This window comes from Apium graveolens, chromosome 11 (assembly GCF_009905375.1).
Source record: "Apium graveolens cultivar Ventura chromosome 11, ASM990537v1, whole genome shotgun sequence".
NCBI lineage: Eukaryota > Viridiplantae > Streptophyta > Magnoliopsida > Apiales > Apiaceae > Apium > Apium graveolens.
Window position 1 is genome coordinate 3,355,533 of NC_133657.1, and position 22,394 is coordinate 3,377,926.

The 22,394-nt window shown below is 33.9% G+C and overlaps 2 protein-coding genes across 3 annotated transcripts; one reads left to right on the top strand and one right to left on the bottom strand.

Annotated features, from left to right (window-relative positions):
* Positions 1 to 933: 933 nt before the first annotated feature.
* Positions 934 to 12,882, top strand: LOC141698370 (increased DNA methylation 1). 2 transcript variants are annotated; one of them, XM_074503056.1, is made up of 9 exons: positions 934 to 1,192; positions 2,325 to 4,718; positions 5,436 to 5,559; positions 6,214 to 6,296; positions 8,190 to 8,434; positions 9,575 to 9,661; positions 10,509 to 10,608; positions 11,690 to 11,897; positions 12,006 to 12,882. In XM_074503056.1, the coding sequence occupies exons 2-9, from the start codon at positions 2,442 to 2,444 to the stop codon at positions 12,344 to 12,346; spliced, it is 3,465 nt and encodes a 1,154-aa protein (XP_074359157.1). In that variant the 5' UTR covers positions 934 to 1,192; positions 2,325 to 2,441; the 3' UTR covers positions 12,347 to 12,882. The 2 variants fall into 2 exon arrangements, with proteins under 2 accessions (XP_074359157.1, XP_074359158.1); XM_074503057.1 differs by lacking the exon at positions 934 to 1,192 and adding an exon at positions 1,214 to 2,198.
* Positions 12,883 to 13,199: 317 nt separating this feature from the next.
* LOC141697589 (uncharacterized protein At2g24330-like) lies at positions 13,200 to 19,766 on the bottom strand. The gene is made up of 6 exons (XM_074502049.1): positions 19,578 to 19,766; positions 18,320 to 18,598; positions 16,168 to 16,312; positions 14,950 to 15,059; positions 13,950 to 14,370; positions 13,200 to 13,814 (listed from the first exon to the last, which is right to left on the bottom strand). Exons 2-6 carry the CDS (start codon positions 18,593 to 18,595, stop codon positions 13,531 to 13,533), a joined length of 1,236 nt encoding a protein of 411 aa, XP_074358150.1. The 5' UTR covers positions 18,596 to 18,598; positions 19,578 to 19,766; the 3' UTR covers positions 13,200 to 13,530.
* Positions 19,767 to 22,394: the final 2,628 nt, after the last annotated feature.

A 22,394-nucleotide genomic window follows, 5' to 3' on the forward strand; every position in this document is an offset into this window, starting at 1 on the left:
AATTTAATTTTAAAAAATTAAAATTAATATTTAAACATTTTTCTGAAATTCAGTTTTACCCTTCAAAATATAAATATTTTTAACAAAATGATTAAAGTGATGCATATTGTATTTGATGTCGAAAGTTAGGGTCGCAAACTATATTTTTGAAAGTAAGTATATAATTTTGTTATTGAATGAAAAGTAGAGGCTGTAAAATGGAATTAACTATTTTTTAAATAAAAACAGCGGACTCATCCTTTATATATAATAAGCGCAAAAGACTTATTATTCCTTATTTTGTTCATGTACTGCCAAAACAAAAATCTCAATGGTTGATATGATATTATAAAAAAAGATGGTTAAGATTATATCTTATTAAAATAAGTATATTCTTAATACAATTATAAATAAAAAATGATGAATTATGATACAGTGTCCTAATACAATTCTTAATAAAATATAATTAGAGATTTAACCAATTATAAATGTAAAAAGATTACATTATTTTGTGATTATTCAAAAATCAAAATACGATACAATTATACAACAATGGATAAAATATAATTAGATTTTTTGCAATATACAACAGTAATTTAATTTTTCCGTATATTTTTCAATATATGTATATTTGTTATAATGATATTACAAAAAAACTATTAAAAATAAAAATAATATTACAATTGAGTCAAAAAAATGTTATAAAAATTTTAAGAAATAAAATTTTAAATTTTTTTAAAAAAATCAAAAAGGTAACATTTTAAACGGATGAAAGTTGGGTCGCACTGTTAAAACAGAAAAAGGTTTAATTCCATTTCAAATGTCAGGGACTAAATGCAAAATTGACAGTAAGTAGGGGGTAAAAACAAAAAATTACAGTAACAAGAGGTTGGGGAAAAAGAGAGGATATGGATAAACTCGAAAGTAAAAATTTTAAGCAAACGACAGAAAACATCGGGAGCAGTGAAACAGAGTTACGTACGATTCATAAAAATCATATAAATACACACACGCATTGTGTGCATATATGTAAGCACAAAGAGGAGGAGAGAGAGGGAGAGAGAGGGAGAGGGAGAGGGAGAGAGAGAGAGAGAGGGAGGGAGAGAGAGAGAGAGAGAGAGAGGAGTGAGAGGTGCATTATTTGAATATCAGTTAATATACACTTCAATCTCAACCCAATTCTGTATTTTCAGCCCTAATTTCCAGAAACAAGGTGACTTGTTTTTTTATAAGTAAAGCTTTTTTGTTTTTGGTAATGTGTTAGTTTAATGTGCTTCTGCAGCCAACATTACTTGATTTTTAGACGTTTTACATTATTTTTTTGATGAAATGTGATTATTTGAGTAAGTTTCTGATTTTCCTGTGTGTGTGAGAGAGAGAGAGAGAGGAGAGAGAGAGATGGGGGGAGGGAGAGAGTTTCTGAGTAAGTTTCTGATTTTCCTGTGTGTGTGTGGGCGAGAGAGAGAGAGAGAGAGAGAGTTTTTGAGTAAGTTTTTGATTTTCTTGTGTGGGAGAGAGAGAGGATCTTCTGTCAAGGGTTTAATAGATTGTAAATTTATTAATTGTTTTAGGATTGTGATTTAGTAACATTTATATAAACAATGTAGTATTACTTTAACTTTAAAATTTACTTGTTTGTACTCGAGCAGCACTCAGGTCATTTTTCTGTTCTTTATGTGTGCGTACATTTTAATTTTCAACTTGAAATGTTGCGTATCGTCTTGAATTTTTTGCCTCTGTTCTTTGTGTAATAAGTTATAAGCACTTTTATAACTCTGAGTTTTCAAATATCATATGCGAGCTATATGTTCACTCTTCAAAAGAAAACTGGTCTTAAATGAATCTTAGGCGTGGACAACGGATGCTTCCAAATTTGCCTTTCTGTTTCCAAATACAAACACTCTTCATACCTAATTTTTGCAACAATAATGCTACTAATTTTTTTGTTGTACTCTTATCATGTAACATTGTTTTTAATGACAAATATTTATTACGTCTGACCTACATTTAGCGCTTTAGTCTCGCTGGTAAACAGAAATTGCAGTTGACCTACATTTATGGAATTTATACGTTGAGGTTTTAACCAGTTAAACCTAACTTGCCAACAAGTATAAATTGAGATGTAATATCTTGTTTCCTTGCTATCATCAAATGGAGCAAGCTCTGTGTTTATGGAACATGTTGGCCGGAAAAATAAATTATGACTTATTATGAACCAGGTATATATGACCATGGTGCTTGTACATAAGCTTTTCTATATGTTGGAAGCATGAATAGTAGGTTCATTTAGTACTTCTATAATTTCTGAACTAATACAGTTTCTTCCCTTTCACGAGGAACTGCAGTTAGAGAATCAAACGGAATGTGGAGGCATGGATGTTCTTCTGTATGTACACTTTTAATCTCTCTCTGCTGGTGGTCAATGAATTGATAATTTAAGGGAGACACTGTTGAGTGCAAAAATGTTATTCAGCAGTGAAATTGAATCTCTACATCATGATGGCTTTGAGGGCTCAGAAACCGAGTCCCGTACTAGTAGAAAAGTTTACTTTGGAAATAATGGCGGTAGAGGTACTAAACGGTGTCTTGTTACCGGGGTCATAAATTTTGAACATGGTTATAGAAAGCATGCAGATATGTTGCTTTGTTCAAACAGTGGAAACTCCGCTATAACTAGTCAGGAAGATCCTTTGGAGATTAAGGAGGATTCAGAAGAAAAATCTGAATCTCCTCCACATGTCTCTGAAAAATTGGGGCAGGCAAAGGGAGACCCTAATGTGAAGGTTAAACGTACAAAATTATCTGTCAACAATTCTTCTGATGCCAAATCGTATATACAGAATGGGTTAAGTACTTCAGCTCCATTTCAGGAAGTTGTTTCTGACTTACCGCAGTCAGCTTCTCCTTTTCTACATCACACTGTAATGTGTCGCATAGTTGAATCAGCTAGACATGGTGTTTCATGTAGTTGCTATCTTCTGAAGAAGCACCGTGAGATGAACTTATGTGGCTATACTAATGACAATGATAATTCCATGTGTAAGTTATCCAGTATTGATGGCAGTGAGCAAAAGGAATTTGAAGCTAGTAAAGCTATTGGATCACCTGTTTCTCAAGAGAGCTCCGCGGCAAAGCTTTTGGTTGCCAGTCCCGACATAAATGCAAGTGACTCTGGATGTTGTCAACCATTGAAGCGACGCTGGAGTAAATCGTGCTATATAGAACTAGATGAAGCCGAAATGTCACTGAGGAGAGAGATCAAGAATGATCCACGCCCTCTTCTCCGTTACTACATTAACCGTTTACTAAAAGCTTCAGGATGGGTGGTAGGGAGGCGTATAAGGTCCAATAATGGGCGTGGAGGATACATTTATAAATTACCTGAGGGAAAACCAATACGTGAATTTTGTAGAGCATGGGTCTTATGCGGGCAGAATCTGTTTATAGCTTCAAAGACTGCCCTACATGAAAGTGATGTCAAGCAGTGGATAGATCTGAGTCAGTTCTGGTCTGATCTAAATGATACATCAGCCAAAATTGAAGAAATAGATAACTGGGAAGCTACTTCAACATTGGCATATTGTTGGCATCTTCTAGATCCCTTTGCTAGAGTAGTTTTCATTGACAAATTGTTCGGCTCATTAAAAGCAGGAAAAATGATACTTGCAAGAAGGAGTTTATTATTTGATCCGAAGAGATCGAATGATGCTATTTTAACCTTGGAAAGTGTGGCAAATGCTCGGGACCTTTTAGGTGTTCAACAAGCGAAAGATCTACATCGTGGACGTGGATCTTCTTTTGTTTCAGATCGAGCATCGGTAGCTTTTAATGAAACTAATGTAATTGAACAGGATCAATATTTGCAGACAGTATCAGTGGAAACTCCGAAGTCTGCAGCATATATATTATCTAAGGAGAAATTTGGGAGAAACATCAATTGTAGAGAGATCTCTGGTAACGAAACAAGCACCTTGGCTTTGTTATCTTTGCAAGCTTATGGCTCGGATAGCAGTTCTGATCAGATAGGTAATAACCTCTTTCAAGTTCCTATCAAGAAGCCGAGAAGACCTCGAATCAAAGATGGAAACCGAAAGAAGAAATCATTAAAATGTCGACTTAATGATAATGATCTTTTAATTTCTGCTATAATAAAAAGCAGAAGTTGTAAATCTATTACCAAATTGCCCAAGGCGAGAAAATTTTCGTGCAGAACAAAATCTTTCAAAAAGTACAAGAACCAAAAGGGAAGTTACAGGGTGCTTTCACGAAGTTTCAGCAGGAGTGGGATGCATCACATGGAAGCAAAATGTTCACCCTCAGGTTCAAGAACAGTATTGTCCTGGTTAATTAATTCCGGAATTATCTCTCTTAATGAAGTGATACAGTACCGGAATACAAAAGATGACACTGTGGTTAAGGATGGTTTAGTTACTTGGGAAGGGATTCTATGTAGGTGTTGTGACACGGTACTCTCTGTATCGGAGTTCAAGTTTCATGCTGGTTTCAGGCTGAACTGCCCCTGTCTAAATCTTTTCATGGAGTCTGCTAAGCCATTCACCTTATGCCAACTTGAGGCATGGTCGGAAGAGTATAAGGCTAGGAAGAATGCTAATCAAACTGTACAGGTTGATGAATCGGATGAAAATGATGACAATTGCGGGCTGTGTGGTGGTGAGGGGGAGTTGATATGCTGTGACAGTTGCCCGTCTACTTTCCATCGGGTGTGCCTTAATGAACAGGTTGAATGTGCAATTCATATTGTTAATTCTTATGTCTTATATATATTACAATTTTTTAGCTAATTAATTAATTCTTATTATGTATGTCTTGATGACTTCAACTTAATTTCACAAATTTGCGGTTTCTCTTGATTATGAAAAATATGTGGAATATTGATATATACATCTGTAAAATCTAAGAAGTATCTCTATTGTTCAAGCTATTGTTTTAAACATGTAAATTCCAATCTACTGCAAATGATTTATATAAATTAATAAATTATTCAAATAGATTAATTAAGATGTTTAAACAGCATACAATTATAAGATGTAAAATCAAATAGTATCAAGCTAAGAAAATATAAATTAATGATAAGTATTTTACATATAATATTGAATTAAGATAAGAAAATGGGAAATGGCTTGGAGAGATATTAGTGGGAAGAAAGAGGAAATATATAAAATAGGCTTAGGGGTGTGACGCATAAGCAACGACTTTAAAGAAGAGAAAGCATGTGTTAAGCTACATGACTAGTTTGTATTTCCTTTTAGATATAGGTAGGATATAAAAATAATACGCATCACCCAACTTTATTTGTTACTTGACATAGTTGCTTCACAACTTATTTGAACTATGATTTTGTAAGAATGAAATCTCACCACAGGATTTGGAGTGAAATCTACTGCAAATGATTTATATGACCAGTAAATTAATCTACCTTTGTTTATTATGTTCAGGAGATACCTGAAGGCAACTGGTACTGTTCACGCTGCACTTGCCAGATTTGTGGGGATGTGGTCGATGATAAAAAGCTTTTGATATCGCCTAATTCATTAACATGTTCTCAGTGTGAACATAAATGTAAATGTCTTCTCTTAATTGAAACTATAGTTGGATACAGAGTTATTAAAATCTATAAGAACCATTAATGCTCCTTCATTTTATTCTATTTGATCATTACTTGTTGCCTCATTGAACTTTTATGTATTTGATTTAGCCACTATACTCTTTTTTCCAATGTACTCCTTTTACAATAATATTTTTAGCACATACAGATATATTAATACCTTTAGGCCTTATCAGAACCATTGCTTACTTCAGGCATGGTTTACTTGGACTATCATAATGTTGACGTAAACTTTGAAAGTGGCACTTTATTCAAGTTCACCGATGATTGATCTTTATCAAGTCTACTTTTTGAAGAACTTGTGCATTTTAGGCAATGTGTGGGTTTTGCATCGTTGTTTAGCAACAAGCTAGATCTGTTTACGTGAAAACAACCAGTTGCTAAGATTTCTTCTTCTATTAGCATTCAGAATTTAATATCTACTGCTCTCCAAAAACTCTCATCTCTGTTGGTTCCTTCGTTCTGTATCGATGGAAATAGACAGAGTGTCTAATGCTATCACAATTTCTACTAGTATTACTAATTTAGTATCATCATGTGCATTACTTTTACGACAGTTCAAGTTCGTAAAGCTTCTGAACCCTGATTTTTCTGGTACGTGCTGGCAGATCATGAGACATGCCTGAAGGTAAAGGGTATAAAAGAAGATGAGGCTTCTGACAACTGGTTCTGTGGAAAGGAGTGCTACAAGGTATTTTTTTCCGCTTCTAACTGGTTCAGTTAATATTTGTTACATGTATGGTAGAGCCCATGTGGAGTTAATATATATTAGACTCTTTAAAATATGTAAAATAATTAATGATTAGATTAACAAAATTTTCATATTGAAAGATTATTGATACGTAGTACATGATGCAGTTATATCCTATTTAAAATTATGTTGGTTTTTGGCTAACCTTCTAGATAACTCTTATGTTACCCATTGACTTGCATATGCGGAAAAAAAAGTACCTCTCATGGTTCTTTTCTGTTTAAGAGGAAGTTTTAAGAGATTTTGACGACAGAACGAACACTTTTGTAAGTTAATAAGCTTATAGATTGTTTGACTGCCTATATGGTAGCCCAGGCAAGCTCTATAGATATATTAACCATCTTTTCGTTCACGTCTACTATATATTTGTAACCTAAATATTTTTATATATACTATTTACGATTTTTTTGGAAGGCCATCTTTTATATGTAATTCAATTGTATACACTATTAAAGATCCAATTTTTAAAGTTTTATAGTGTTATAGCAAAAAATCTCTGGCCCAAAAGACCAATTGATCCATGTTATATTCTATCTTAGTTCTCATTTTTTAATATTACATATTAAAATTATTTTAATTTCGGCCAAAGGACCAACTGATCTCTTTTAAAACCGGCCGAAAGGACCAACCAGCTAAGATGTAATAATTCAGCTTTAATAGTATCGTATAGATTGATAGCTGTGAGATGGAAAAATAATTCGTTGAGTGTATAAGATCTAAAGACGGGTTGGATGTTAGACGACTTTTTATATTTTGTTCATTAAATAGGAATAAAATCGACCAATCATAGATTAGGTATATAAAAATAGGCGCCTCTCACGAGTTGTGCAAATCAGAAGACTTTATGTTAATAAATATTATATTATTCTATATTTTAAAAAAAAACTGATTAGTACTACATGTCAGGTTCAGTTATATGATATCTACAACCCTGTTTTAAGAAGTCCATTTTTATCTCTAACTAAACCATATGATTTTTTTATTATCGTTAATAAAAAAGCTTTCATACATTTGGTTTTTGCATAATAATGTGCTTAAGATATGTATACAGAAGAAAATATAGGTCATAATCGTCCAAAATTGAAGTATCTGATGAGTGGCTTTGTCCATCCATTGAGTACATATTTTTTACTGCCAGTGATGCACTTCCTGTGGAAACCAAGGACCAGGGAAATGAATGTTAGTAAATGATGAGATTATATTCTTGGTCAAAATCAAGACAGAATTCGAAGGTTTCTGGATTCAGAGTGCGACATAATTTGTTACTGTTATCGAATTATTGGTCATAATAAAACACCAAACATGTGAATTTCTTGTGGTCGTCACTTGTATGAATCTTATTTGGTGAACTGTAAGTATAAAGATAAAGAATAATTTCACTTAAAACACTGGATCTTTTGAAATTCACTGAAATACTAAAATATCTGTGGAAGTTTGATTAAAAAAAGATAAACATGACATTGGTGAGAAACTTAATTTAGATATTCAAAGACGGTCACTAATTTAAAAGCCCAAGTAATTTTTAAGAAAATATCAAAAGAAGGAGCTTAACATTAATTGGGTCGTAATTACATATGATCACCTTCTCCAAAACATATTAAAACAATACTACTTGAAAGAAACACTTCACTACAAGTAATGACATAGGTTTACACCCTTTAGATAGTGAAAAGAAATGGATAAACTTTTTAATGGAGTCGAGTTAAACTATTTTAAAGTCAGAAGCTGTTTGTGATGAACAAAACATGCTAGATATAACCAAATTTGCTATCTTGATAGTAGTTCTTGGCTTTCTCCTGTTTTTTGAGCTACTTCATCAACTGGAACATGCAGGTTTACTCGGGGCTTCACTCTCTTGTGGGGCTAATGAATCTAATATCTGATGGTATTAGTTGGACCCTCTTGAGGTGCATACATGGTGACAAGAAAGTACACTCTGCTCCGCGGTTTGTTGCTTTAAAGGCGGAGTGCAACATAAAATTAGCCGTTGCTCTTACAGTAATGGAAGAATGCTTTCTTCCAATGTTTGATGCGAGGACAGGCATAGACATGGTACCCCATATACTGTACAACTGGGGGTCAGTATTTCCTTTGGTCCCCCCCTTCAAATTTTTTAGATAGTTCACACCCAAGCACTAGAATTATCTGCAATTCTTTTGATATAACTAAAAATGAAAACAATTATAATGTAACATTCATGACGTTGTATGTCATTTATCTTTCCATCTTTATATATTAATATTTTGTTAGTTGAGTTTTGAGTGTCTCTCGTAAAGCATTAGCTTTATAATTAATATATAATGAGCAGTCAAACTTTGTTTTTCTTTTTATGTATTACATGATGAAACTCTTAAGCTACGTATATAACTGTTTGCTTAGTAAAAGGTGCCAAAGTCCATTCTTCCTCCTTCAAAAATTCACTCTTCACTCAGCACCAGTCTTTGTGTTACAAATATAATAATCATCAATTAGAGCTACTATGTTGCTTTTCATCTTCATACATCGTAATAATTATACTAGGAGAAGATTTGCTAGCAGCCTGATTATTTAAGTAATGTAAACACACTTTCATCATTGCTCTTGGGATTACAAATGCATGTGTTCGGATGGGAGAAGTGTGTACTTCAGTCATCTACTGAATATTACGGTAGATTAAAATTCTATAATATTTACGTGTATAATTGGTATGGGGAGATAAGTTTTTAGGAAGGAACTGATGTTTTTAAAGATGAAGATATCTTTACTTGAGCATATTAAAACTATTTTCTTTTCAGGTCTTTCGTAAATTGATATTGCATATATGAAGGAAGTAAATAGAAATACGAAATGTACAAGGAATTGACTTTCTGCTGAAGCACAGAGAAGCACATTCTAGTATAGTATCCATGACAAGAACCGGTGCTTCGTCTTAATTTTTATAATATGCTTACTTCTTCCAAATTTACGTATATGTTATACCATATTGTTGAAAGCCCAATCATCTATTTGATTACTTGGACTAAGTTGTACCGGGACCATCCCTTTTGGTGTTCTTGGAATTTTCAAGTATTTATATAGTATCACAGAAAATAAAAATTGATGCTTGGCTTCTTATATATACACACACACACACACACACACACACACACACACACACATTTTCTGCATATTCTACTAGTTTCAATTAAGTAATGCAAGTACCAATCCTCAAAGTCTGAAATATTCTGGCTGTCGTGCAGATCTCAATTTGCTCGTCTAGATTATCATGGGTTTTACACTGTGATCTTGGAAAAAAATGACGTGGTGTTGTCGGTAGCATCAATCAGGTAGCTCATGTTGTAATTTCCTTCTCTTTAATTTTAACGGTGACAATAAGTTCGCCTTGTGATAATTCCATGAAATGATTCTTAGTTTGTCGCATATTAAAACCTACTCTTTTAGTAAATTCTCTTTTAAAGTCATATGCTTGTAGTGTTGGAGAACTTTTGGTTTTGACCATCAAGAAAGTCTTGTTTCAAAATCTTTTTTTTTGTCGTTTAGTCAATAAGTCTGTAGCTGATCTATTGTTCCTGTAGCTCTTCCTGAATGTCAAATGATAGTGTGCACACTTTTATACTTGATTGTTCACTTTCTTGCTATTCAGCTCATATTTGGGGAATGGTAACTCTAATATTAGAAATAAAGTTAATGTTTGGAAGAAGACTTCTTTCTCTTTTTAATTTTTGAAATCAATTTGAATAGGGTAAGTTAACAGTTTATTATGGAATAATCGCAGTTAAGGACATAAAATTTCCCAATGTATAGTCTGACATATGCATGGTGTACTGGTGATTGTATGTCTGGTTGCACAGTTGCATATTCCGAAGCTTCTTCCTCTTTGCAAGAAGCTAATTGTTGTAAAGTGACCTGCATCTTGTACAGAGTTTAGGCCTTGTGCCGTTGTTTTTACTGAATCAGTAGTATACTATCACCGAATGCCACCAAATAAAGCATCAGTGAAGGTAGTGAACTAGTCATGGTAGAATTTAAAAATAACAACTATCTGCACGTATTTGCACCATGGGTTCATGTCTAGGGAACTTCTGGAAAGAAACTCTTAAGTGGCAATATACAAGTTTTTATCACTGATTTCCTCTGTCAAAAGTTCTAGATCAGATATTTCTCTAAATGCAGGATCCATGGAACAACAGTTGCAGAAATGCCCCTAATTGCTACTTGCAATAGATATCGGCGTCAGGGAATGTGCCGACGCCTTATGTATGCCATTGAAAAGGTAGTAACCTTATTTGGGTTGGTAATTTCATCCTATGTTACTCGGACTCTTCAATTTACCTTCGAGTACCCGTGTCGGACACTCGACACTCGGACTTAGACACCTATTTTAGGCCAAAAACATGTATGTTTTTCAAAAAGTTACCGAGTCTGATACTTGGACACGTGTCCATGTTCCACTTCTAGCGTAACATAGAATTTATCATAAAGAACATTACAATATAACTCTGGCATGTGCTTTGTTATTTAATAAGGGCGCTTATGCTTACTCTAGTAGTTAGTCACTTGGCCATAGTTTAAGCAGAAGTAAACTTATAAATCATTTTGGCTAAACAAGAGCATGAAATTCTATGAATGATATTTGTGTAATATTTGGTACCAAGTTAAAGAAGTGGGATTGGCATTAGAGAAGTAATATATTCACTTTAAAATGCATAGAGTACAAGCAAGTCATACGTACTTTCTAAGGATCCACTTGGGCAATCATGAGAATACCTGTCGGTACTTGGGGATATATGAATACTTTGCTAACATGTTAAAAAATTTATTCACAAAGGATATTTCTAGATACAACAATCTGTTTTAAAAACACTTGTCTAGTTTTTTATATAAACATATGCCTGCCTCATAAAATATATTAATCACAGGAGTATGTTTAGGCAAAGTAATTGTGTATCCCACACAATTTGCTCGTGGAGGAAATTTAAATAGTATAAAAAAAAATTATTCAAAATTTTGGAGGGAGGGAGGAGGGAGGGGGGGGGGTGGCTTTCAGTACATTACTAATGTCTGTTGTTAGCCATGTCACAGTTCTCTGTGAAATTGGAGAAAATGTGCAACTTTTACTATGGCTAACTTGAGAAAAGCCAATCCTTTCTATGCAAATATGATCTAAACAACTAAAAGTGTTTGGGTTAATGGTGCCAGGGATGCTTAGGTGATAACTGTAATTTTATGTCTCACATGTTTGGCCCCTCCCTATATAAAATGCATTACGAGTTGTGACCATTTTTTTCTCGACACCGAGTTGCCATAGGTTTTGGACCTTTTATTTCTGATATTCTGTACCTTATGACCTGTAGATGCTGAGGTCCATCAATATAGATAAGCTTGTGATGTCTGCGGTTCCTGCTTTAGTAGAGACTTGGACTGAAGGTTTTGGCTTTGAACGGTTAGAGGATGATGAAAGACGAGCTATGCGGCGGACAGCCAACCTCATGGTATTTCCAGGAACTGTATGGCTCCAAAAATCCCTCTGTAGGAGTGAGGTATCGAAGGAGCAACAAACCGGTGAGAATTATTGTTCTCAGATTAATTAAACCCTTGGTTCTGTTCCTCCATTAAATTTTTATGAAAGTGCTTCAGTGTTAATTAACATGCTTACACCTGGCAAAATAGGAGAATGCTATGCATCGCCTTCTAAAAAAGACAGTTTGGGTGATTCAAAATCATTGTCTGAAGGAGGTCATGTGACTCGGACTGCAACATCAGAAAAAAATTTGTCCACTGACAAAGTTGGAGTCAAGACAGAACTAGTTTCCAGTAATGGCAACAATATACAGATGGATAAAGACCAGATTGAAGGTTTAGATGCCCATTTCTCACAGCTGTCATTCGAGGAAAAAGAAGAAAATAACCAGTTGAAAGTTAGTGGCGTTAATTCAGTGCAAGTGTATCTCGAAAGAGGACATACCAAACAGCTAGAGAAAAGTAATGCAGCTCATAATATTGACGAATGAAGGAGTCGAGGAAACTTTTGGTGTTGCGGTCAAAGTGCTTAAAAGGAATTTTGGATTCTTGTAGATTTACTCTCGAAAAAGCTTTAGAAGTTTAGAAAGGCCGTCGATATAACTGTAGCACAAAATCAAAATTTAAAATAGGGTGCACTTATAGTCTGTTTCCTTTTTTTTTACAAAGGAGTAAAAATTGCAGGCTTGGAACAACATTTTTGCATAGTGTATGGGAAACACGGTATGGAGGGAAAAAAATGGTTGTAATTTATGGCCTCGAATGGATGTCGAGTTGTCGACATCAAAATGATACATACGGTTGTCACTCTCATTGTATGTGGTGAGAAATGGCTTCTCTATTTTGATCTTGGCTTATGCGCCTTCACCGCCTGCGACAGGCGGAGTACAATGGGGACAAATTGTGTCTGGGTGTGTTTTTTAGTACCAATTTGCTGCTAATGTTGAGTTTTTCTGTTTCTATTTCACTTAAACAAGTGTGACAATTAGAGCCACCATGAGCCATAGTAAAAAGACCAGCAAATCCGAATTTTAGAAGCTTGTCTATCTCTTCTGCTATAGGCTGTTGGTAATGTGTCATGTTTTTGTCTTTTATAATAATAAAATGAAATATTATTTGTTCAAAATAGAATGTGAAAGATTACATATGATCGGATCGACAAACTATAAACGACATCTCGGGTGGACATGCATGTACATTATATTTACCACGAGATAAAAAACAATTCAGCTTGAAAACAAAATAGATTATGCAAGGAACAAGATGGAAAATCATACTTTCATGTCATAACTCTATATTTAACGTCAGAAAACGAAAGATTCACTTTCACTCTAGCATTTCATCTGTTCCAGAACTGTCAGTTAATTTAACTGAAACTTCCTAAATTCAAAATTGTCACAAATATAAAACCTCAATACCTCGTACAAATTCAAGCAGCGGAATTCCGTTAAATGCTTATGCCAAGTAAACCAAGCTATTGTTACAAATATTCAGGTAAAGCTGTGCAATTTCTGCTGTGTATATATTTATATATAGAAACATATATTTTCTACAAACCCTAGGCAAACCGTCACAAATCACAACAATTGACGTGGCTCTACCACCTATATAGAAACGGAGCGCAAGGGTCGAAAAAGAAAGCACTTGCAATATGTTCTTCCATGTACACCTGCAATCAACTTATCTCACTCTCGCATGCTGTTGTCTCGGATGCTTCTCTGTTCTCAACTGCAGCAGCCACAGCCACAGGGCTGCTGCTATTAGATGCTTTGTCACCCATGGGTCTCCTAACACTTTGGTCCATACTAACTTCATCAACTGGTGCTAAAGGCCCAGAAATAGGGGAACTAATCAGTGAACTATCTGGGTAACTGCCTTCCAGTTGTTTTGGCCTATTCAAGGCATTGCAGTGTGGGCAATAGTAAGTTATGTACGGGTAATCTTCCTTCCTTGCAAGCCCTGTATCAAGAGGAAGTATTATAAATTTACTGAGAATGCTGGTTGAATTGTACATGAGTTGATTGAGTTACATTAAAGTTATTTATTGTTTAAAATAAGAAAAAAAGTTTAGTCCTGTAATTTTGATCTACTCACCATTGTGCATATGACAGTTGCCACATATAAGTGCATAAGATTGAGTAGGATCCTCTCCTACAAGCAAAGCTGCAATTCGAGCAATCCATCCCCCATCTTGCGCATGCAAAGTAGGATTTTCATGTTCAACAACCAGTTCGTCATGTCTAGCCATATCAGACCCCTCAGTTGCAGCATGTTGCAGCATTTCCCCTTCTAACTGATGCATAACAGCACTTGAACTGCTGCTGGATCTAGAGAGTGGTTGCTTGCGATTTCTCAGACCACTAGATTGGACATGTTCAACATCATTGCTCTTCCCTGTAGAGGGATTGAACTTTGATTCATCCCCCATATACAGTTTCAGGCCAGACTCTGCACCCAACTTGGACGCAAGAATAGTTGCAGCAGCTGCCTTTGCTGCTGGGTCAGGATCGTATCTCTGAAAAAACAAAAAATTAGGTTTACACACATCATATTTTCGCAAATTATAATGCAAGTATCGTATTTCCACAATTTAAATTGAGTTACAAACTGCTACAGTTAAAAATTAAAGTACATGCTTCATGCCTTTTTACTACCCTTCATAAAAGCTTAGAAATTGTTTCTCGACTTCAACTCAAGATGTAGTCCGAAATTATGACATATGTCAAGCTTTGAAACATATATTAACATAATTTTGCTTAAAAAATAGCTCTATTTTTTTGTCCACAGAATCAAAAAGAGTTGACTTAAAATTTCAGCAAGTTCCAAAACAATTTAAAAGTCACACTATCTTGCTAAATTCGGAAACAATGGTGCATGAAATCAATTTTAACATCATTGAAGGCAAACAGTGAAGCACTTGGTTCTTTTATTATCTACAATTTTACATCATTCTACAGAGGTACCACAAATAAAGTCTACTGTTTCCAACTTTAGTGACCTACCATCAGGCATTTAAATTCTATATACTAACAATACAAGTAAGCTTGCAAAGCTTTATGACTATGTATAAAAGTCAACACAGGATGGTCGTTACCTGAATAAGTTGCTGCGTAGTATAATAATTAGTCTTTTCTTTCAGTTCATTAATTTTTTCTAGTCGTTCAGCCCGAAGCCTTTCTAGAGTTTTCTGATCCTTGCGATCACCTGGAAAATCACATCAACAATCATTAATCAGTAATAGCCGCCATCTTCATTAAATATTATAGTCTTTTATTGTTTTCTGTTCGTCCCAAAAAATATAATCATGACAAAATTGCATAACCTCTAGCAAAAACTTTAGAATATATACTGAAAAATATATACTGAAAAAAACTTTAGAATATATATTGAAAAATATATTCCCGAGATTAAAATAATAGACAACCCAAAAAACTAAATAAATTGCACTTCATGGATCCTTGCCCAACTCCTTATGACTAAGGCACACAAGGCAGCTGACTCTTGCAACTTAGTTTAAAATGACAGCTCAAAAACCATATATTAAGCTAATGTGAATCCAATGATTATTAGAGAAGTAACATCAAAGAGATAATTATATACTTCATCATGTATATGTGCATTAAAGAAAAAAACGCAAACTTTGGGACCAAAAGAAAGTCTGGAATCTTCATGCACTAGATAATTGAATGGAGGGGACTATTTTAATAACCACCACTAGATTCAATTACCTATAAAACACTGCACATAAATAGCAGCCACATCCCATGGATGCTTGCTAATTGTCTTATAACCTAGTAGATACATGCTTGCAATTGAACAAACTGGATGTGTATTTTTGTCTCAATAACAATTTATGACAGGAACAACAGAAGTCTTTCATGTAAATTATGTCCCTAAGAAGGAGAAAAATAAACTTCTTCCTACAATGTCCTTATATTCCTTGGGCTTTTTGTCATCACATCCATCTATATGTCAGCCAGTTTTTCAGATTAAATTTTCCAATGTTAGTCATTTTTAAGAGATAAAGCCCGGGCTACTGATTCTGGTATGGTTATATACTGAACCCTGTCACCCGTTTTACTTCTTCCAGAGTTAGTACTCGAGCAAAACATATTAAGGTCATGAAGTTGTCAACCTCGTAGTCACAAAACCTCATCCAACACAAACAGTACGTATATAGAAAGAAATCAGTATCACGAGTTAAGAACTAGGAAGGAAGCTAAATTAACATCGAACTCTCAATCACAACAATTAAAATATGTTAGTAGGATATCAATAAAATTCATGAGAGAAAAAAACTGAAGCTACTTACACATCTTTGTGAAGCTGACAATAGCTGAATAAATAAGTGTGGACAGAACAGGCAAAAGAAACATGGGTGACACACGTAACGCCCTCATCTTCCAGTTCAAATCCAATGACCTTGTTGTCATAAAAGCATAACACACTGCAATAACCTAGAAATGGGGAAGAAAAGTCATTCAAAAATAACATGTACACACTGCCAAGCAAAAAATATCTTCACAACCAGATGCTTTATACATGCATCTGAAAAGTGTTTCTACGCATTCATTTACAAAACATGTCTATGAAACTCACCTACGCAAAATCAGTTTAGAGGTCTGTCTAAGGGGTGCCAACATACATTATATGACTCTAAGTATAACCAAGAAAAAAAATGTAATTTAGTGACAGACATCAAGTTCATATGGTCTTCATTGTTTGCATTTCAACAACTAAGGTACTGGGATATGTATGATACTCCGTGTGTTTCACAAAAACACCTCAAATTAAAAAATTCGGTATTAAGATAATTAGTTAAAAACTGCTAAGAACTGCATCTTACGCTGAGAGTATCATAGATTCTAAATGGCCTCGCTATCCAGCTTGTGAAACTTTCTATTTTCTTTTTACCTCTATCCAGCTTGTGAAACTTTATATTTTCTTTAGTAGAAGATTTCATGTAGAAATCAGAATGCATATGGCATTATGTACAAAAATTGCATTTTTCATATATTTACAATTTAATCTCTTAGCAGAACCCCTAAACACTCTCAGTGTCATCACAGGTCCAGGCCTAGGCACGGTGACATCTCCGGCTCACTTTCATGTGCGCAGGGCAATATGCCAGGTGCAGGTGAGGTGCACCTTTTTCATGTGAAACCCAGATTAAGATCGTTAAAAAATAAAATATCAGGCATGAGAATGTAGTATTGATAGGTACTTATTCAAAGCTTTTATTTTTGAAGATACAAAACTTCACACTATTTCCTAATTAGCCATCAGACAGAATGTAGTATTGATAGGTACTTATTCAAAGCTTTTATTTTTGAAGATACAAAACTTCACACTATTTCCTAATTAGCCATCAGACAGACGTAATTGATCATGCCAGACCTCACCCCAGATCAGACCTCAGACCGATCGATTGAAAAATGTGTATCTTCTTCCTTAGTCTGGTTGACGCCATAGTTTCCTACATTTTTCATTATCATGCTTGTTTCCTAGAACCAAACTCTATGTGTATGGCACACACATATTATAGATGATAATAACGAAAATTGTAACCGAAGTTCGAACCCTCTCAAAATATATACACGCATTAGAATAGTATCAGAATACTATTTATTATTCATTGCTGCTGTACAAGTGTAATGGCACAATTAAATAAGTTTATCATGTTTATAATTTATTTTTCCCATTTAAGTTGCATGTTTGCATCTAATTTATAAAAAAACATTTTAACATGATTTATTTACTACTTGTTGACTGTTGAGTTTTACTTTCTCTATAAAAGAATATCTCCATCTACTTATATCTTTTGTAACTCTAGGTCCTCTAGGAGAGTCCTGTGCCTCGGTGAGTTCTTATCATTTAAATAACACTAGGCATATATACAATAACTTCCTTCATTTTCTTAGCTTTTTAGATTTGAGAGATAACATCTTTATTAAGTGCAGAAGGCTACGTGCTTTGACACAAACTCAAATTGAACTGTAGAGTACCAACTTATGGCGACTCCTTTGAACTATTACCACTTGACAAAAAAATGTTGCACATTAGATATTCAGAAGGTCGCGCAGTCTATCTGTTATCCTCTAGGTCAGAGGTTCAAACCCCATAAAGTCAGGAACAACCTCTTTATAAAATTGAAATTTGAAAGATAACGGTAAGGTGCATCATTGCACACATCCAAACCTATCCTAAACCCTGCTAAGAGGGGAGCCTCATGCGACCTTTTTTTTAATCCTAAAGTCATGTATTAGAATCCCCATTTATAATTCATTGTATAGTATTGACAGGTAGTACTGTTACTGGAACCCTCAAGCACATAAAAGACCTAATTTTGACAAACTGTGTGCAAGCAGCTTCAAGTTGTATACTTTCTACAGTGTAAACACATTGGATATCCAAAAGAGTAAAAACAGTGAAGCACAATAACTGAAAGCCTGAGACATCATTACCTCAAGTAATGCAGATAAAACAAGAATATTCCTAATTACCCCCCTCCGATTGATAGCTCGCTTTTTTAATCTAGCAACAATGGCAGCCTCTTCCTTGGAAATATGTTGCAATCTTTTCTCAAAGTCATCACCATGTAACCTAAATAATGTGTTCCATATTCGAGACATTACTCCCCTCTTTTTCTTCTTCGCTGTCTTCTCTTCTGAAGCTGTAGCTGGAAGATCTCCTGCGATCTCTGCAACTTCTTTATGGTCTTTCTTAGAGTCTCCAGCCATTACCTATTCAAATATTAAGACAAATTCAATTTCTAAATAATTAAAAGTTTCATTTTTGGGATCATATGGTACGGTTTTGAAATTCAAGGAAAATTAGACCTACTTTATTCCAAAATGTACAACTTTGTCTAGGGATTGTAATATGGCAGGTCTTGCTAGCACTTATCTATTTAGTTTACACTTCACAGATTCGAAGCAAAATTATGCTAGTTTTGTACAATTTGTGCAGAAACGGTTATAGACCTTGCTATCAATCCTAAGGATTGTTCATGAGTTTAGGTCCTTTCACATTTTTTTGATTTTGTTTGCATCTCTTTTTCCATAAACCTCTCTAGTTCAAGCCAAATTATGCAACTAGTCAATCAATTAGGTTGTTCAATTCCAAATCCTATAACTAGTTTAAACTAAAGACACCTACCGTCCCCAACTTGTTAATTCAGGCTCGACCACCGCACTACATTGCTCAATCAATTACACTAATCAGTTTATCTCCATTAAATGAATTATTATCTCTGCACGGCAATGTAAAATAAAAACTCGATATATTCAGAATGACGATCTAGTCCAGACAGCTAAGCTAGTCCATAAAACCCTAAAAATAAAACCCTAGCCTTGAGCCATCCCCCAAGCCCAAAGTAGCAAACGCAAAAAAACCGGTAAAATGAATTCAATTACAAATAGACAATGCGATAAACAACAAAACCGCGAGCTAAACTACTAAAGCTATAGTTTTCCAGTATATATATTTATCGAAAAATTAACCAAAATAAAAAAGTTGTTCACGATGATCAGAATTGGATCTCAACAGTGATTTTGATGCTTCGCTTAATATAAAACTATTTTTGTTCAAATTTGATGGATCGAGTGTTATTCATGTAATTAGTAATATATATAAATACATACACACGCATATGTTAATTGTTTATATATATATAATTAAGAATGAGAGTGCAGAAACTGTAAAGAGTGAGAGAGAGGTTACCACTAAAGATCTCAGTCGGAGACGGCGAGATTCACACCGAGGTTGCGACGGCGAGGGCGAGATTTACGAGAGAGAGAGATTTACGAGAGAGAGAGAGATGTGAATGGGCTTATTTTAGATACTTTGAGTCTTTAACCCCTCTCACATGCCCGCCTCATTCCCTATACTCCGCACATTTGCCCCACTTTCCACTTATTGCATCTTGCCTCTTTCCTTTCCCTCATTCAACTTTTAATTTTTGTTTTTTTTTTTGAATTTTTTGAATATAATTAACTATGATGCATTATTCATGTTCGAGAAGCTCTGTTATAGAAATCGGCCGATTTTTCAAAAATCGCCGATAAATCGCTCAAAAATATTGATCTGATTTGACCGATTCCCGATAAATCGCCGATAAATTATCCGATTTTTTAAAAATCGTCCGATAAATCGTAAATCGGTATCTCAACCGAATAGTTCCGATTTCCGAAATCTGTAACACTGCCTAGAAGTTTTAATTTGTTAGGGTAATTGTTAATTTTGTAATTTTTTAGGAAATTAATATGTGTTTATATAAAGTTATGAGTATGTAGCACATGAATTTTATATTATTAGGAATTAATATGTGTTTATAAAAAGTTAACAGTGTGTACCAAATGCTTTCATATCGAAAAGAAAGAATATCAACATACATGAATTTTCAGTTTTAAGTTTTCAAAATTCCCAGAGAAAGAACGGCCCAAAACACTTGAAGGTTACACAAGACATGTATTTTTTTATGTAAAATTTTTAAAAAAGAATATGCATGATGAACTGTCACTCTTGTCAAAACAATATTTTAAATATTCCCTCCCAAATAAGGCGTATTTTGATTTTTCACTTAAAAAAAAGAGTTAAACACATTGAGTATCCTCATTCTAATTATTTTTTAGTTCTTTTAATGTAAAAATCATTTGTTCTTTGAGGTCCCAGTTTTTTAATATACATTGATTCTCATTTATCAAATGCATTTATATGATAAAGTGTTTATACTGTCAATTTTTTAACCAGCATTTTTAAAATAAATGTTTTCAATAATTTTGATTTATTAATAATCACCCGTATTTATTTAGCTATAAATAATTAAAATTAAATGAATCGAGTATATTATATGACTTGACAAAGGTGGACAACTGAATCAAGCCTTTGTCAGTCCAACCTTTTGTTTTTTTCCCTCAAACTAATAATAATAATATAAAAAATTGAGCAAAGCCAATTATTAGCATCACAGGAGAATTGGTTAGGGGCTATTTATTTCAACAGTTTTCCAGAAAATTTTTCTTAGAAAATAGAAAATTTTGAATATGTGTTCAACTTGCATATTTTCTAAAATGAAAACTAGAAAAATGAAAAACACGATTTTCTAGATTTATAACTAGGAATGGAAAACTCTGGAAAACAGCTTTTTATTTTTTTATAATGTAAAAAAATAGAAAACACCCACGTTCTAACCTAATATGCACGCGTTCTAACCTAATATACACACATTCAGTGCCTTTTTATTCACTACATTTTTATAAGATATGCATAATATATTATTATATTATTTCTTATGAAAATACATGAATATTATTATAATAATACAATTAATATTATTAATATTAATACATTTGTTTTAAACAAATAAATTGTTAACATAATAATACATAAAAGTTGATATATAATACAATTATTGAAAACTATAAAAATATAATTAAATAATTTAAAAACAAGTTTTCATAGTATAATTTTTAGTATAATTTTTGTTGACAATAACATTATTTATAATTGTTTATTGATTACATATAAGAACTATATATTTCAAATTTAGAAGTGTTCATATATATTTTTTACTTTTCTGTTTAAGTTAATTTAGAACATGTTTTCTCATTTTTCAGCAGAAATAGAAAAGTGAAAACTTTTTAGAAAATTGGAAAAAAGAAAACTGGAAAATTTTTAACAGCCCCTTAGTTTTTCTTCTTCCCTACTTCAACAACATGATTTATACTGCCTTGCCTTCCCTGCTCGCGGAGAATGGTTGCAAGATGACGAAAAATCTAAGACGAACGCGTGGGAGCATGTCATGTTTTCTCTAAAGACCATTAAATAAATAGAAACGCCAGCTACAGTGGCACCAGCTCAAGAGAAATTAAACGTTACTCCCTCCGTCCCGTTAAACGTTGTCTAATTTGACTTTCGGTACTGTTCACGGTAAGTGAAATTTTTATATTTAATACTAATACGAATTTAAAGATATTGGCAAACGTGTCCAACACAAATAGGAAACGAGGGAGTAATAGAAAAGAAACATCTACTCAAGAGAAATAAACATAAAATAATATAACTTCAAGACTCGAGAGAGAGAAAAACGTTAGCACGTACAATAAACTATCTAGTTATTCTGCCATGTTCATTACTGGATGGAATGACAGCAAGGGCATCAGCGTCTGTTTTACCATGCCAAATAAATAAACCAATATCTAACGCAGTTAAAAATGTAAAGCAGGTACTTACGGCCTACCCAGTTAGCCTCCTCAAGAAATTAAACATGATAACACAAGTGCAAAATAAAAATATTTAATGGATCAAAGTCCTCCGCAAACAGAAACAGTTACATCTTACTTGCGGGAACTTTGGACTGACATGGTAGTAACTAGCCAGCTACCAATCATGTATCTTCAACTATAATCATAACTCTCATGCAGGTAATGCCGTGTTCACGGCAGCTTTCACCCAAATTTCAATCATGGCAATAGGTGCCCGGTGCCATAAAGTTTCAGTTGCAATCAATAAGTATCATTTACTTGACCTTTTTCCCAA